Source organism: Typopeltis vanoorti, chromosome 21 (assembly GCF_054136105.1).
Source record: "Typopeltis vanoorti isolate ZY-2024b chromosome 21, IOZ_Tvanoo_1.0, whole genome shotgun sequence".
Taxonomy (NCBI): domain Eukaryota; kingdom Metazoa; phylum Arthropoda; class Arachnida; order Uropygi; family Thelyphonidae; genus Typopeltis; species Typopeltis vanoorti.
The window spans coordinates 60,038,702-60,054,169 of NC_143569.1; the positions used below are offsets into that span (position 1 = coordinate 60,038,702).

A 15,468-nucleotide genomic window follows, 5' to 3' on the forward strand; every position below is an offset into this window, starting at 1 on the left:
ACACACACACACACACGTTACTAACTACCTGGCATTATAAATTGGAAATTACAGTCTTATAGCTTTCTGTAAACTATTGCAATATGCTATAGTTGCTTTCTGCGTATGACATTTTAAATTTGTCAGATCAATATGCTCATTGTGCACATTGATTCTAAATTGAAGAATCTACTCATAACTTTTGCTTGTCTGGAAGCTGCCATTCCCTCCACAGTTTTTAGGGTTCTTTTGAATTTATCCCAACTTATTTCTTTTAAGGTTACATGGTGGTCTGCATTTGTAGTGAAGAATTTAAGGAGACACAACACACGTGTTAGAATAATTATTTTACTTAACATTAAGAAAGTCATAATCGACATTTCGACCTCTGTATTGAGGTCATCATCAGGAACATACATATGTACAATATACAAGCTACATGCTGCTGCACTATGCAAAAGTAAAATGAATCTAATGTTTTTTAATCATTTATCCTAGCCTGACCTCTGGTGAGGAAAAAAAATGGAATTACGTTAAACAATTTCGACAGTCCTTTCATATTGAGATTTTCTTCTGTCTGGGGTTGTTCTGGTTGCAATATGGGTTGAAGATGAGTCCTCTACACTTGGAATAATTAATCATTATTTTTGTTCAGATTTGGATGATGTTTTAGCATTTCACAAGTTTCTTTGAATTTTCTTTCAAACCAGGTTTTGATGCAATGCAGGGAATTAGTGCCTTTCTAGTCATTTCTATGGCATGTTTGGTGTATGAAGTCTGCTAGGCCTGTTTTACCATAGTGGAGGTATTTAGTGTGGCATTTATGTCATCTTTTCTGATTGGGATGATGTGTCTTGTTTTCCCAATGTTCTTATCCCAAATTGCATTTGTAACAGTGACTTACAGCAGCAGTTAATTGATATCAGCTGCCCGAGATTCTCAAGTAATGCTCCCTGCTTTGATATTCTTTTCCATGCATACTTTGTTCATACATTTTCTTTAGAAAAAAGAAAAATTACTTTGGCATTCACAAATATGCATGTAAATGAACAAAAACTTGTTCATTTAGTGCACGGGGATGCTTACGTGTCAAAGCTATATAACTAAGAGGAGAACTCCACATAGCCTTCAGAGGAATGTGGAGAACCAAACAGGTCTTCTCACCTAATGTCCAATCCTCACCTTCTCGTGGTGCAGCTTGTTTAGTGCACCATGAGAAGGTGGTAATTGTATACTTATTGGCTTAAACCAAAATTTCAAATGATGGTACAACATGACAGAATTTCATGCCGGCTGGGGCATCACCCGGGTAAACAAGGCCCCTGTTGTTTTCGCCAGGGAAACAGGGTAAACAGTGAAATGTCAACTACTGGAACAAATCGTAAAACTTGCTCCAACTCAACATCATCAGAGTTCAAGATCGATACTATCAAAATAAGAAGCCTGAATAGCAAAGAAATGGAGCCAGCTGAGGAATTGGATAAGTATCAGATCAACATAATAGGGATGACTGAAACAAAAAAGGCAAAAACTGATAAAATCTTTCTGAGCAAGAAATAGAAAATCTTATATTCAGGCAATGACAATCAAGGAAAAGAAGGAGTAACCATAGTATTCAACACTAAATACGAGGCTAATCTTCTTGAATAACAGTCATTCTCAAGTAGAGTAATGTGGGCAAATATGAGAATGGGGAACTGGAAAATGAGACTTATTTGTACCTATGGTCCCACAGAAGGTTCTACTAAGGTAGAAGTAGAGGAATATTTTGAGGCATTAGAGAAAGCAACTGATACAATGAAAAAGGAAAAGTTGGTCCTTGTTGGGGATCTAAATAGCAGAGTAGGAAATGATTGTCAGACATACAAAAATATTTTGGAAAAATTTGGAGAAAAGATCAAAACTAATAATAATGGCAAATAACTGTTGGATTTCTGCTCAGGACATGGACTGGTTATTACTAACACAATGTTCCAACATAAAAATGTGCACAAATTCACATGGAGAGAAGAGGCAAGGAATAAAAAAAGTCTCATTGACTATATTATTGTTGATAGTGATGTTTTCCCACTGGTGCAGGACATCAGAGTGTACAGGGGATTTGAAATTGGAAATGATCACTATTTAATCTTGAGCAGGATAAAATTGAATTTCATAGTGAAAAAAAGAACATGTAAGAAAGTTTTAAAAAGAATAAAAGTTGAGCAGCTCTCAGATGTGAACTGTAGACTAAAATATACAAATATTATACAAGAAAAATTGAAAGAGTTTGAGAGCAGGAACCAAACCTTGGAGATTCAGTGACAAGCCCTAAAGAAAACACTGATTGATTTGGCCAGAGAGGCATGTGGTAAGGTTGTGTCCAAAGATAGAAAAATCAGAACTTCATGGTGGATGCAAGAAGTTGAAGAGGCAGTGAAGGAAAAGAAGAAAGCATATCGAAAGTTCCTGGCAAATAAGCCAGCTTGTGCTCTTAGAGAATACAGAGACAAATGTAAGAAAGCTAAACACTGTGTAAAACTTGACAAAAGGAAGACTTGTTCGTGGGAAGACTTTGGTAAGAACGTAGAAAATAAATATCAAGAAGGTGGCAAGTTATTCTGGAGGTTGTTTAAGAAGCTTAGAAATGGAGGAAAGAGTGCTGTAAAAGGAATTAGAGATAATAAAGGTCGCATGAAAACAGGAGAAAAAGATATCCTTGAAGTATGGAGTAATTACTTTGAAAAACTGCTAAATGAAACAAGCTGCACTGCATAGTTCAGAAGAGCTGGACAGAGGGACGAGTTCCAGATGATTGGAGTAGAGCTCTCATAGTACCCATATATAAAAAGGGAATGAGAATTACAGATGCAATTCATTACTGAGTGTTCCTGGTAAAATATATGCAAGTATAATTGAGAAACGGTTGAGAAGGATTGTGGAAGAGAAATTTGGTGAAGAACAAGCTGAATTCAGGCCAAATAGAGGCTGTCAGGATCAGATCTTCACTTTATGACAGATAGTTGAGAAATCATGGGAATATAACAAAGATCTGTATTTAAGTTTCATAGACCTGCAAAAGGCATATGACAAGGTGCCAAGAGAGAAGCTATTCAAAACGCTATAGTTATATTGTGTTAATGGGGCATTGTATCAAGCAATACTTAGTCTTTATTTGAGTTGTAAGTCAGCAGTTAGAATTGAAGGAAGTACAGGAAGATGGTTTAATGTTAAATCTGGTGTGAGACAAGGATGTACATTATCCCCTCTCTTATTCATTATCTATATGGATCACATGATGAAGGAAAGTGGTATTAAACCTGATATCAAAATTGGGGGTGTCAATTTCACCTGTTTGCTTTATGTGGATGATATTATACATCTAAATAAATCTGCTACAAGTCTACAAGATTCCCTGACTAAATTGGATATCTGTTGTAATAGATATGATATTAAGGTCAGCATTAAAAAGACAAAGACAATGAAACTAGGCAGAAACATTGAAAATATCAACTGCATTGTGAATGGAGAACTTATAGAACGAGTAAAACATTTCAGCTACTTAGGCCCGATTTTTAATGAAGATAGTAAGTTAAATATGGAAATAGATAACAGAATCAACAAAATTAATAACTTAACACGTATAAAACCAACAGTAATAACTTTAATGAATTAAAGGTACAGATATTTCATACTGAAAGTAACAGTACATCATCAGTGTAGAACAAACAGTTAAAAGAATGGAATACAAAGTACAAAACAGTCGGTGGATTACCAATTAAAATTGTTGCTGCTTGCTAGAAGATTAATATTAATAAAATATTATTAAATAATTCTTAAAAAACTATTTTATTGGTATGGTTGCATAAGATAAGGATCTTCCAAACTTTTGGGAGAGAGAAAGACAGTCATTTCAATTCAAATTGATGTAAAAGATCTTCGCAACCTTCTTTGAAAAGGCATTCATATTTAATCTTGCATCTGTCGAAAAGACAAGCTTTACACTAAACGTAATATCCAGTGGGATAAAGTTTGTTTTCTCCACAGATGCAAGTTTAAATATGAACGCCTTTTCAAAGAAAGTTGCATAGCACTTTTATATTGACCGAATTCGAATCGAAATGACTGTGTCTCTCTCCCAAAAGTTTGGGAGATTCTTATCTTATGCAACCATCAATGAAATGGTTTTTTAAGAATTATTTAATAATATTTTATTAATATTAATCTTCTGGCACATGGCAAAAATTTTAATTGGTAATCCACTAACTGTTCTGTACTTTGTATTCCATTTCTTTAACTGATTGTTCTACACTGATGATGTACTGTTACTTTCAGTATGTAATATTTGTACCTTTAATTCATTAAAGTTATTACTGTTGGTTTTATACATGTTAAGTTATTAATTTTAATTATGCCAGATACCTCTAATGATTAGCATCAACAAAGCATGGTAGGAAGTTAACTGAATAAATTTATATGGAATAAAGAGAAATTAGCCAAAACACTAAATTAGCTCTATCCAAGACAGTGTTCAAACCAATTTAATTTATGTATCTGAGAGCTGGGTTAGAAGTAAAACACTTGACCAGAGACCGCAGATATGGGATTCCTGAGAAAGATTAGGGGCAGGAACAGATGGCATCAATTCCAATATCATATTAAAAACAAGGATATTAGGAAAGAACTTGATATTGTCAGCATCCAGGTGTGCATTAGCAGAGCTAATCTCAGGGTGGTATGATCACATAAGCAGAATGGAAGAGGAAAGATTAGCAAAACAAGTGTTCCCTGCCAGGGTGGCAGGAAAAAGACCCAGAGGAAGATATAGGTGGATTGATACAGTAAAAAGTGCCTTAGAAGACAGAAATATAAGACCTGATAATATTGGTGTCTTGACATTTAACAGACTGATTTGGAGGAAAATTGTAGATAGAAAGTTAGTAAGGATGTAAATTTTTCATGTAGTACTATCATATGCTGTACACCCCTGAGGGTATATATATCAGGAATTTGATGATGATTATGATGAACAAAAACAAAATATTCTGAACTTTCATGAATTAACTAAAATCATTTTAATAGTTATAGATATAATTAGTGACCATTTTATATTTTAATGTTTTTTTGAAATGAGCAGCCTGATGATGTAAAATACAGACTAAAATATATAAATGTTATTGGAAAGAAAAGTGAAAGAGTTTTAAAACAACAAATGAATTTTACAAATCAAGTGAAAATCTGAAGAATTAAGAAATTATTGCTGGATGCAGCCAAGGAGATAGGTAATAATTTTTTTTTTGGTCTCTCTACACACATTCCCTCTCCTAAGTCACCAACCATCCTGAACTTTTGAAGTTCACTAAAAATAAGAGCTTTAGTGAACTTCAAAAGTTCGGCATGGTTTGTGACTTAGGGGAGAGAGACAGAGAGAGAGAGTGCGTGTGTGTAGACCAAAAAAAAATTGATGTGGTGGAATATTTAGGCGATCACTGACACAGGATATCAGAATAAACATATATGCAGAAGAATATGTAATTGGGAAAAGTAAGATGAATAGTGACTGTGAGGTGGAAAAAACATCTGAAGTTGAATTTCTTTTAAGAAAAGTAGGTGTGGTGTGGGGTGGCAGAATGGAAATGGAAATGAATATCATTGAATTTGAAACTGAGCCTATATATGTTTGAAATGGATATTAAAGGTTTTTTTGGGGGGGGGGGTCTTTTTCTTTATGCAATCTGATCTATTTTTCTTTACTTGACTTTTTAAGACTGTTCAAGGTAGGATTGGTAGCATCATAAAATATACAACATGAGATTCTTTGCTATGTCACATGAAATATTTTGATGAACTCCTCTGAGAATCATGGTTTCAGCATTATCCTCCTACATACTACTGCAAGTACTCCCTCCTCCAGTCATATCTGGTAGAATATTGGCAGCAAGATTATTCACTAGGTGACAGGGAATTCTAAAGTGTAACTATTAGGCTTGATCCAGTAGGAAAGGGAGGGGGGGGATAGTCTGAGGAATAATTTTTTTTAATGCTCTACTTTTCAACAGAAAGAAATGTTCAGTTCTCTTTCTGGAGTACAAACATGTTTTTGGCCACCTCATCCTTACCCTTGTCTATGCTGATTCACTCTTAGATAGTTTCCTTTATTTTGATTCTAAAGATAAGTGACTAGACTATAAGATTGCAGACTGCAATCTTTATAGTATGGTCATGTAAACAGAATGAGAGATGGACAATTTGCAAAACAGTTAATTGAAGCAAAAAAAAAAAAAAAAAAGTGGGTGGGGGAGTCTCCCAGAGAAAAATGAAATCTGGGTGAATGCATATTGTGGTATCTTACAAGACAGAAATGTAAAAGTTGAGTCATATTGGCAACCTGGCAAGTAATAACTGTTTGGACTATCATGATATCCTTTATGGTACTCAATGATATATACTAGGAAATGATGATAATGGTTTTTCTTGACAGCATCATGTAGGTTCTCCTCTTCCTTTCTGTTTATTGCAGTGAGGGATATTTGAACTCTGATACATAGCTAGGAACTGAACCTGCTCATTTAATATTTTTAAAACTAAATATAATAAGATAGTGTATTTGCTATTGGAAATGCATTTTTATACCAGTTTTCTTTGTCTTATTTATTTATGTGGAACTTAATATTATTATTAGTAGTAGTAGTTGTAGTAATCATATATTGAAAATGTTTTTATGCATTGTGAGGACCTGAATTATAAACAGCAAAGAGCTTTTCCAGCCTGCTAACAAAAATGGATTTTCTCCTTTTGAATGATCTCACTGTCTTTTTTTTTTTTTAAACAGGGAATTCTGAAAAAGAGTGCAAGTCATTGCTTAATTGCACTGGTGAGCAGATTGGCCAATGACGAATCACAAAAGTGTCGTCGCATGGTTGCCTTTGCAATAAAACATTTACTCTCCAAGGTTTGTAAACAATAACTCTTCAAGAATTAAAAGTTATATACTATGTTCAAATAAGTATGCAGCACCATATTTCAAAAAAACCTCAATAGCATGTTAGCTCTCCTTAGGTTCTGATCACACTTTCCACTAATTGGTAATACTCAGATATTTTAGACCATTCTTCCCTCCTTTGACATTACACCGATCCATGTACCATTGTTAGATGCACTGATCTGGCCCAGCATTCATCCCAGAGACATTCTTTTTGGATGAAATCAGGCTCTGTACTGATCAGTCTAGTTTTTCCTTCTTTTCCTAGTTGGAAAGATCCCATCTAGGATGTGAAGAACCTTTATAAAAGCTTGTTCATGTGAAGGTGAGTTAGCCAGTCTTATATAGAAGTGACAGGGTTTTCCCCTCTTGGAAATTTGGGTTTTTCATCCCCCATAATTGTTAAAGTGGCTAGAAGAACATGCAATTTACAGACATAATACAGAAACTTCACAGCCTTAGTTGCATCGACCATAATCTCAAACAGCCCCAACTAACTCATTATTTTTCTCAAACTGTGTCATAATAGTACTTGCAGTATGGCATAGTACATCATTATGCTGAAAGAGAGACGTGACTTTCTTTTATAAAATGCACCCACATGTGTTACATACCATTGTATACCTCCCCCCAACACACACACACACACACACACACACATTACACAAGCTATAAAACTTCAAGTTGGGACAATGTAGGCATAAAAGGCTTCCCAGACAATTATGATACCTACACTCATCCCTCCATCCAGAAAAGATTATAGTATGATTCACTGCTTGATTACCATGAATATTCAGTATTGATTACATTTTTGGTTGCTGTTGGTGTATATACGGTTCCCTTCTATAGAAACAAGATAGAGCAACTCTTTACCTGATATTCAACATGAACCTCTGTAGATTCTCTGAACTCCTGCTTTGTTTCCACATCAGACTTCTGCAATTTCGAAACCACTCATCCAAGTATTTTTTGTTCTGTTAATGTTAGCTTCCTGGATATCCACCTTAATAAGATATAGGACCTCCTTTCACTGTGATGACTGCAGCAATCCTATGGGACATACTTTCCAAAAGTGTATGGTAGCTATCAATGAGAATTTTAGACCATTCTTCCTGTAGGCATGTAATGAGGTCCTGGACTGTTGTGGGACAGACGTCCCATGACCTCACCTGATGCAGTTCATCCCAGATGTTCAGTAGGGTTGAGATAGACTCTGTGGAGGTCAATCAAGTGTGGTAATGCTCATGTCCACAAACCATGCAGTTACAGCAGCAGCAGATTTATAACATTGTGCATTGTCCAGAATGCTCAGATACCTCCTACTTTGGTTCGTACAGTGTTTGTGGCACCACAAACAGAGGTCCAAGGCCAAACCAGGAAAAACAGGACTATACCATCACACCTCCGAATTTCATAGTTGGGGTTACACACTCTGGTAAGAGACATTCGCTGGGCATCCACACCAATCCATCTTCTCGGTAGAGGGTGTAGCATGATTCGTCGCTCCATAACACAAATTTCCAAGCTTCCACGTCCCATATGCTCTTTGTACCACTGAAGACGAGGCTGTATGTTGGTTAGGGTAGCGTGGGGCTTGCATATTGCAATCCTACCATGGAAACCCATGTGGCGAGTCTTGGTTTTGAAAGTTTTTGTGCAGATTCATGTTCCAGATGAAGCCTGGAACTCAACATTCAACATGTCTTCCACATGTTGAATGTTGAATGTCATCCACCACACTCACCATGTTGAATGTGGTGGATGACCCACCACATTCAACATGGTGAGTGTGGTGGGTCATCCACTGTGGGTAGCACTTGCAGTTAACAATTAGTGATACCATACTAGCAAGTATGGTATCACTGATTATTGACCTGGGATGGCTCAATTTGTCAACAATTTACCGAACAGATAGACGATAGTCTGTAACATGGCATCCTATCACAACATCTCTTTCAAATCCATCAGTTCCCTTCTCATAACCATTTCACTCAGACATAGTTGCAATTTGCACTGACTTGAGATTGTATCCCTGCAGTTCATACTGGTGAGCAACAGATGACTCGTTACATGGCATGATGCACCTTGCCAGTGGGGGGGGGGGGGTCTGTTCACTTCTTTTCAAGCAGTGTACATATCAATATACTCTATTCTAAAATGTGGGGGGGGGGTAGTGTTTCAATACTTATTTCAACATAGTATACATATTTCTTATAAACAAATGTGACGTGTTTAAAATTTTGTCAGTTATTATCATTTTTCTTACAGTATGACCAACATAATGTGATAGTGCACATCTGCAGATAATTATAATACACTATATGTATTTTGATGTGATCATCATCATCAAATTCCTGTCATGCCCTCAAGTGGTACACAGGATATGATAGCACTACATGAAAAATTTACATCATTACTAACTTCCTATCTACAATTTTCCTCTAAATCAGTCTGTAACTTGTCAAGACTCCAACATTATCAGATCTTATATTTCTATCGTCTAAGGCATTTTGTACAGTATCAAACTACCTATATCTTGGTCTTCCTCTGGGTCGTTTTCCTGCCAACCTGGCAGAGAACACTTGTTTTGCTAATCTTTCCTCGCCCATTCTGTTAAAGTGACCAGACCACCCGAAATTAGCTCTGCTAATGCATTCCTGGAAGCTGACAATGTAAAATTCTTTCCTAATATCCTCATTTTTAACATGATATTGCCATTGATGCCATTTGTTCATGCCTCTAATCTTTCTCAGGACTCTCATATCTGCGGTCTCTAGTCTTTGGTCAAGTGTTTTACTTCTGACCCAGATTTCAGATCAGTACTTTAAAACTGGTTTGAATACAGTTTTGCATATTGCAATCATTTTTAATATGTTTAATTTTTATTTTTAATATATGGTAGGAAGTCAAATGAATTTATTCATTTGACTTCCTACCATACCAGCTTTGTTGATTCTGTTGTCTATTTGCATATTTAATTTACCATCTTCACTAAAAATCGTGCCTAAGTAGCTGAAATTTTTTACTTGTTCCACAGGTTCTCCATTCACAATGCAGCAATAAAAAGACAAATTGTCTTTGTCTTTTTATTGCCGACCTTCATACCATATATATTACAACAGTTATTCAATTTATTCAGGGATGCTTAACGGTCAAAGCTGTATAACTGAGAGGAGACCTCCACATAGCCTTTAAAGGAATGCAGAGAACCAACCAGGGCTTCTGACCTAATGTCCCATCCTCACCTTCTCGTGGTGCACCCTGTTGGGTATTTACCTGGATACTGAATGAACGAGGATGGGCTAGCAATTTTGAATTTAGCCAACCAAATTGTATTCTTATTGGCTTAACCAAAATACAAAATTAACCAAAATACAAAATGATAGTACAACATGACAAAATTTCATGCCTGCTGGGGCGTCGCTCAGTTGAACAAGGCCCAGTTGTTTTCGTCAGGGAACCAGGGCAAACATTGAAAAGTCAGCTACTGGAACAAACCCTAAAACACACCCCAACTCAATATCACCAGAGTTGAAGATCGGTACTATCAACATAAGAAGCTGAATGGCAAAGAAATGGAGCTAGCTGAGGAATTAGATAAGTACCAGATAGATATAATAGGGGTGACTGAAACAAAAAAGACAAAAACTGGTGAGACCTTTCTGAGCAATAAATACAAAATGTTATATTCAGGAAATGACACTCAAGTAAAGGAAGGAGTAGCCATAGTATGCAACACTAAATATGAGGCTAATCTTCTTGAATAGCAAGCAGTCTCAAGTAGAGTGATATGGACAAATATCAGAATGGGGAACTGGACAATGAGACTTATTTGTGCCACAGAAGGCTCTACTAAGTTAGAAGTGGAAGAATTTTTTGAGGCTCTAGATAAAGCAACTAACACATTGAAAAAGGAAAAGTTGGTCCTTGTTGAGGATCTAAATAGCAGAGTAGGAAGTGATTGTGAGACATACAAAAATATTTTGGGAAAATTTGGAGAAAAGAGCAAAGCTAATAATAATGGCAAATACCTGTTGATGTGTTCATTGTTTTTTGAATATCATCTCACTCAAGAATGAGAAACAATGATAGTTATCTGTATCATGTATTTTAATTTTTCATTGTTATTATCATCAGTTCTGAAAATTGATTGAAAACAAGAACAAAGCCTTGAAAGCTCAGTGGGACTGAAAAAAAAAAAAACATTGATTGGTTCAGACAGGGGTGCATGCAGGAAGTTGTTTGCAAGGATAGAAACACCTGAACTTCATGGTGGATTCACACAGTTAAAGAGGAGTCCTGGATAAAAATGAAATGTATCAAAAGTTCCCAATGAGGAAATCAGCATTCTCGAGAGAGAATACAGAGAAAAACATGAGATAGCTAAGCTATTGTTTTAGCCTGAAAGTAGCTAAACAAAGTTCATTGGAAGTGTGGTAAGAATATAGAAAGATAAATATCGGGAAGGTAGCAAAATGTTCTGGATGCTATGGATAAAATTTAGAAATGGAGGAAAGAGTACTGTGAAAGGAATCAGAGATCATGAATGGGATATCAAAACTGAAGACAAAGATATTCAGGTACCTGAAGCAATTATTTTTGAAAGATTGTGAAATGAAACAAGCAGTGACAGAATGTTGTGGAAAATATTCAGCAGGTATGTAAATATGAGTATTATTATTATTATTATACAGGTATCTCCATGGAATCAGAAGACTCATTGCGGGAGATCCATTATGAACACAACAGCTATCATAAATCTCCTTAAATTCATTCACTGGTGAAGTATTACAACCCATTCACCACCCTCCAAGCAAAAAATCTAGTCCTAACACCCTTGCTAACCACACTCTTACACAGTTTCACCACGTGATTCCCTTGTTCTCAACCTTCCAGCCACATACTGAAAAATGTCTTCAGTGTCAATCTTATAAAACAACTTTAATAACTTACATGCTTCTATCATGTCTCCCCTTTTTTACCTATCAGCTAGTTTTGGAAACCCAAAGACCATCAATCTGTTCTCATAGGGAGCATTCCGTAGACCTGCTACAATCTTTGTCACTTGTTTCTGACTTCTCTCCACCACTTTTTCATCCCCACGGAATCGAGGTGTCCAGATTATCCCTGTATGTATCAGTACCAGCGGTAGAAAGATAGATGGTATTGATCAGAAATGCTCATGTGCTAATGTTAAATATGGATGTGACATTTTCTGCACTGCATAATTCAGAAGGTCAAATTCCAAATGATTGGAATTAGTACTGAAAAATGTCTTCAGTGTATTTAAATGTTTTATATATAGAAAAGGATTATGTCAGAAGAAAAGGTGTTCAGAATGCTATAATTATATCCATGTGTTAAGGCTTAGGCTTAAGTGCTGGGAGGACTTCAAGTTGGGGGTTTAATGGATTATTGACAGCACTAGGAAAGGATTAAAAACTAATTTTAATGCTTCCAATATTTCTTCTCAGTCACTGAGACATCTTCAGAGAGTACCAATAAAACTTGTAATCCACACACCAAAGACAACACAATACTTAATGAAATGTGGGTGACTCTGTCTAAGTGGTGTACCCTTCATGGGTGAAAGTTTTATGCATCTGCATTTGTTTATGGTGATTTCTGAGTGTGATCTCGGAGAATAATGTCCATTTTTCGATTATATTCCATGGCAATAAGGACAAATGTGGCAGTGATGACAATACTTTTATCTTTTCATAACTTTCTGGGAGTGGTGAGTTGACCAGAAGATAGATTACTTTTAGGAGTCAACGACTGGAAGTGGATACCACAAAATATAATTGAAAAATGGAGATTATTTTCTGAGATTGCACTACTACCTACATCCCACTAGATGACGGTTGCACCAAAATGCAGGTTAAAAAATTAAAAAGTCTATTTCAAAAAAGTATCTTCCTGGCCACTGGACAATGTAAAAAAAAAAACTCAAACCCTTCAGTTCTTCCCCCCCCCTCCCCCAGGACCTATAGTAGATGCCACTGATGCTCCATGCTACAAATTGTCAAAACAGCTAGCAAACTCTCTTATCCCTCTCACTGGACTTACCACATCTTATATAAAATGCTCTGCCCATTTTAAAATCTTGATTGAAAATCTAACTTTAAATAATACAGATATACTGGTAAGCTTTGACACTGTTTACCCATATTCCCTTCTGATGTCTTAGAACTCTTTTCCTTTGCCATGAATTCTGGTTATTTTTCTTGGAAGAATAAAATTTACATACAGATAGAGGGAATTGTGATGGGTTCCTTCTCACCTCTACTTGCCCATTTTTACATGGAAAATTTTGAAAAATGAGCCATAGACTCAGCCCCTCTCAAAACCTTCTATCTGGTTAAGATAAGTAGATGATGTGTTCTCTATTTTGCCTCATGGCCAAGACATATTAGACTCCTTCATCAGGCACCTCAGTCATCCAGGAATCCCGCTTACAATGGAAAAGGAAAATAACAATAGTTTTTCATGCCTAGATACCCTAGTGCCTTCCAAATGGTAACCTCTCCTTCACTGTATATAGTGTTATGTACTACTTTTGTGTGGTCTGTATGACTATGTGACTGCCTTATTGTTATATCTCTAACTGTCTTTACTTTAACTTTTAGTTAACATTAATTTTTGTATCACTTAATATCAGATATTCGTTTGCCGACAAATTTGTATTGATTAAAGACTGCGCCAGCCGGCAACTAAACTCTGATACATTATCGAAGAATACTTAAAGAAAATGTAGGGATCATGAGGCATGCAGTCGTGGTCCCGATTCTTATATCACTATTGGTTTCCCCCTTAATGCACGGCACGTAAATTTTCAAACAGTAGCTCAATCCACAGAAAGCATGACAAACTCATTTGATTGTATATAAAGAAACACATTTATTATGGCACAGAGACAAGTATACATGTTAATCAAATCCTTAATCTTAAAAGAGTCTGGGTTCCCTTTACTTAATTAATCACATCCAAAACTTCTATATTATAATCCCTTACTTGACACAAATTTCTCACTTCTATACGTAACATCTATTCTCAGACTCTTATATTATAACTAAGTTATCTAATATTATCACACATGTAATATTGCATATATACACAAGACAACTCAGTAATTCTGACATGAACTTCTATAGGGTAATACTTCTTATTCTTACTTAATCCTCCCTCCAAAATTTTAGCTAACATTTAATTACTTTCTGACCATATAACATTACTGTTCCTAATTTACACAAACAGTTCGGACCTCAGCCTCTTATTCGCCTGGTGCCTAATATGCTTTCTTCTCAACCGCAGACAAAAGTATCCAAATCGCTGACTGTTCTTATAGCACTACACGGAAGTAGCATGCTTCCTTAACCTCTGCTACCTTACTCCACGGTTACTTTAATCCAACATTTAACATAAGAAAATCTTACGCTTACCGTTCTTGCCTTGAACTGGATATTCTGGTCTGCTTACAGTATCTTCTCTGATGGCGGCCTTGCTATTCCTTTGTTTCCATACGAACCGAAAACACTCATACACAGACTTGAACACTGACGTTGATTTCATCAGTGGCTCTTTCTTCTTATGGATCTGAGTACATTGTAGTTGTAGCCTTGGCCCACGTAGCATACATAGCAAGGGGGATTCTTGCTACACATGGCGGCAAGCTCTACACAGCTCTCCGACAGGAAACTAGGTGCCGACGAAGCCTGGAGACAAGAGAAAAAGAGAGCGATTCGAATCCCCGCCGAAACCTTTATACCTCAAAACAGCTCCCTCACTCGGCAGTGTCATCACGCATACGGCGACTGCCGATTGGATGCCGTGGTCACGGACTGTTTTTACATAGCTTAAAACTCTCTAGCTTATACATATTTACATATTTACTTGGCAATTTACACATGATTTTATATTCTAATTCATTTACAACTGTTCTCTATTAAACTCATGGGTTTTAACATTGTTCAGAGCTTACACACTTGGATATTTACATGTTCTTGGGACATTAGTCGGTACATTTCCCATCCGGAGGCATAAGAATGTCCTTATCCACTCCTTCTGAGATAACTTAATGTTGGGTGGGAAAAAAGGTGACTCATCATTTTTTTCCGACACAACAATAGAAAGTCCACTCACACAGGCAGATACATTCACATACTCTCCCACCACCATCCCTCTCAACAGTATGGCATCATTAAAACTCTAGCCAGTTAAAAAAAAAAAATTGGTTCTTTCGCTATTCCTTGGCCATCCCTTCAGAAGGGTATCAGAAATGCCATCACAATCCCCTATATCCAGGAAGGATTGGAAAAAATAGCCAGGTCTTTAAAAAAGTTAAACCTCCACACAGCTTTTAAGCCCTACTGGAAACTTGCTACCCTTATCCATTCTACCAAAGATCAGCTCCCTCCTCTCTCAGTGCCTGGAGTATATAAAGTACCCTGCTCTTGCAAGTTGGCTTACTTTGGAAAGGCAGGTAGATCAGCCACTATCCATTTAGATGAACACAAATCTTACATCTG

General features: G+C 36.4%; 1 protein-coding gene across 1 annotated transcript in view; it reads left to right on the forward strand.

Moving 5' to 3' along the window:
• The window catches only part of LOC150094892 (small subunit processome component 20 homolog), a 468,852-nt gene that overhangs the window by 388,335 nt on the left and 65,049 nt on the right, over window positions 1-15,468 (forward strand). Inside the window, exon 47 of the mRNA XM_090410975.1 lies at window positions 6,791-6,910. Within this exon, the coding sequence (XP_090267101.1) occupies window positions 6,791-6,910 (120 nt within the window). The remainder of the gene's footprint in view (window positions 1-6,790; window positions 6,911-15,468) is intronic.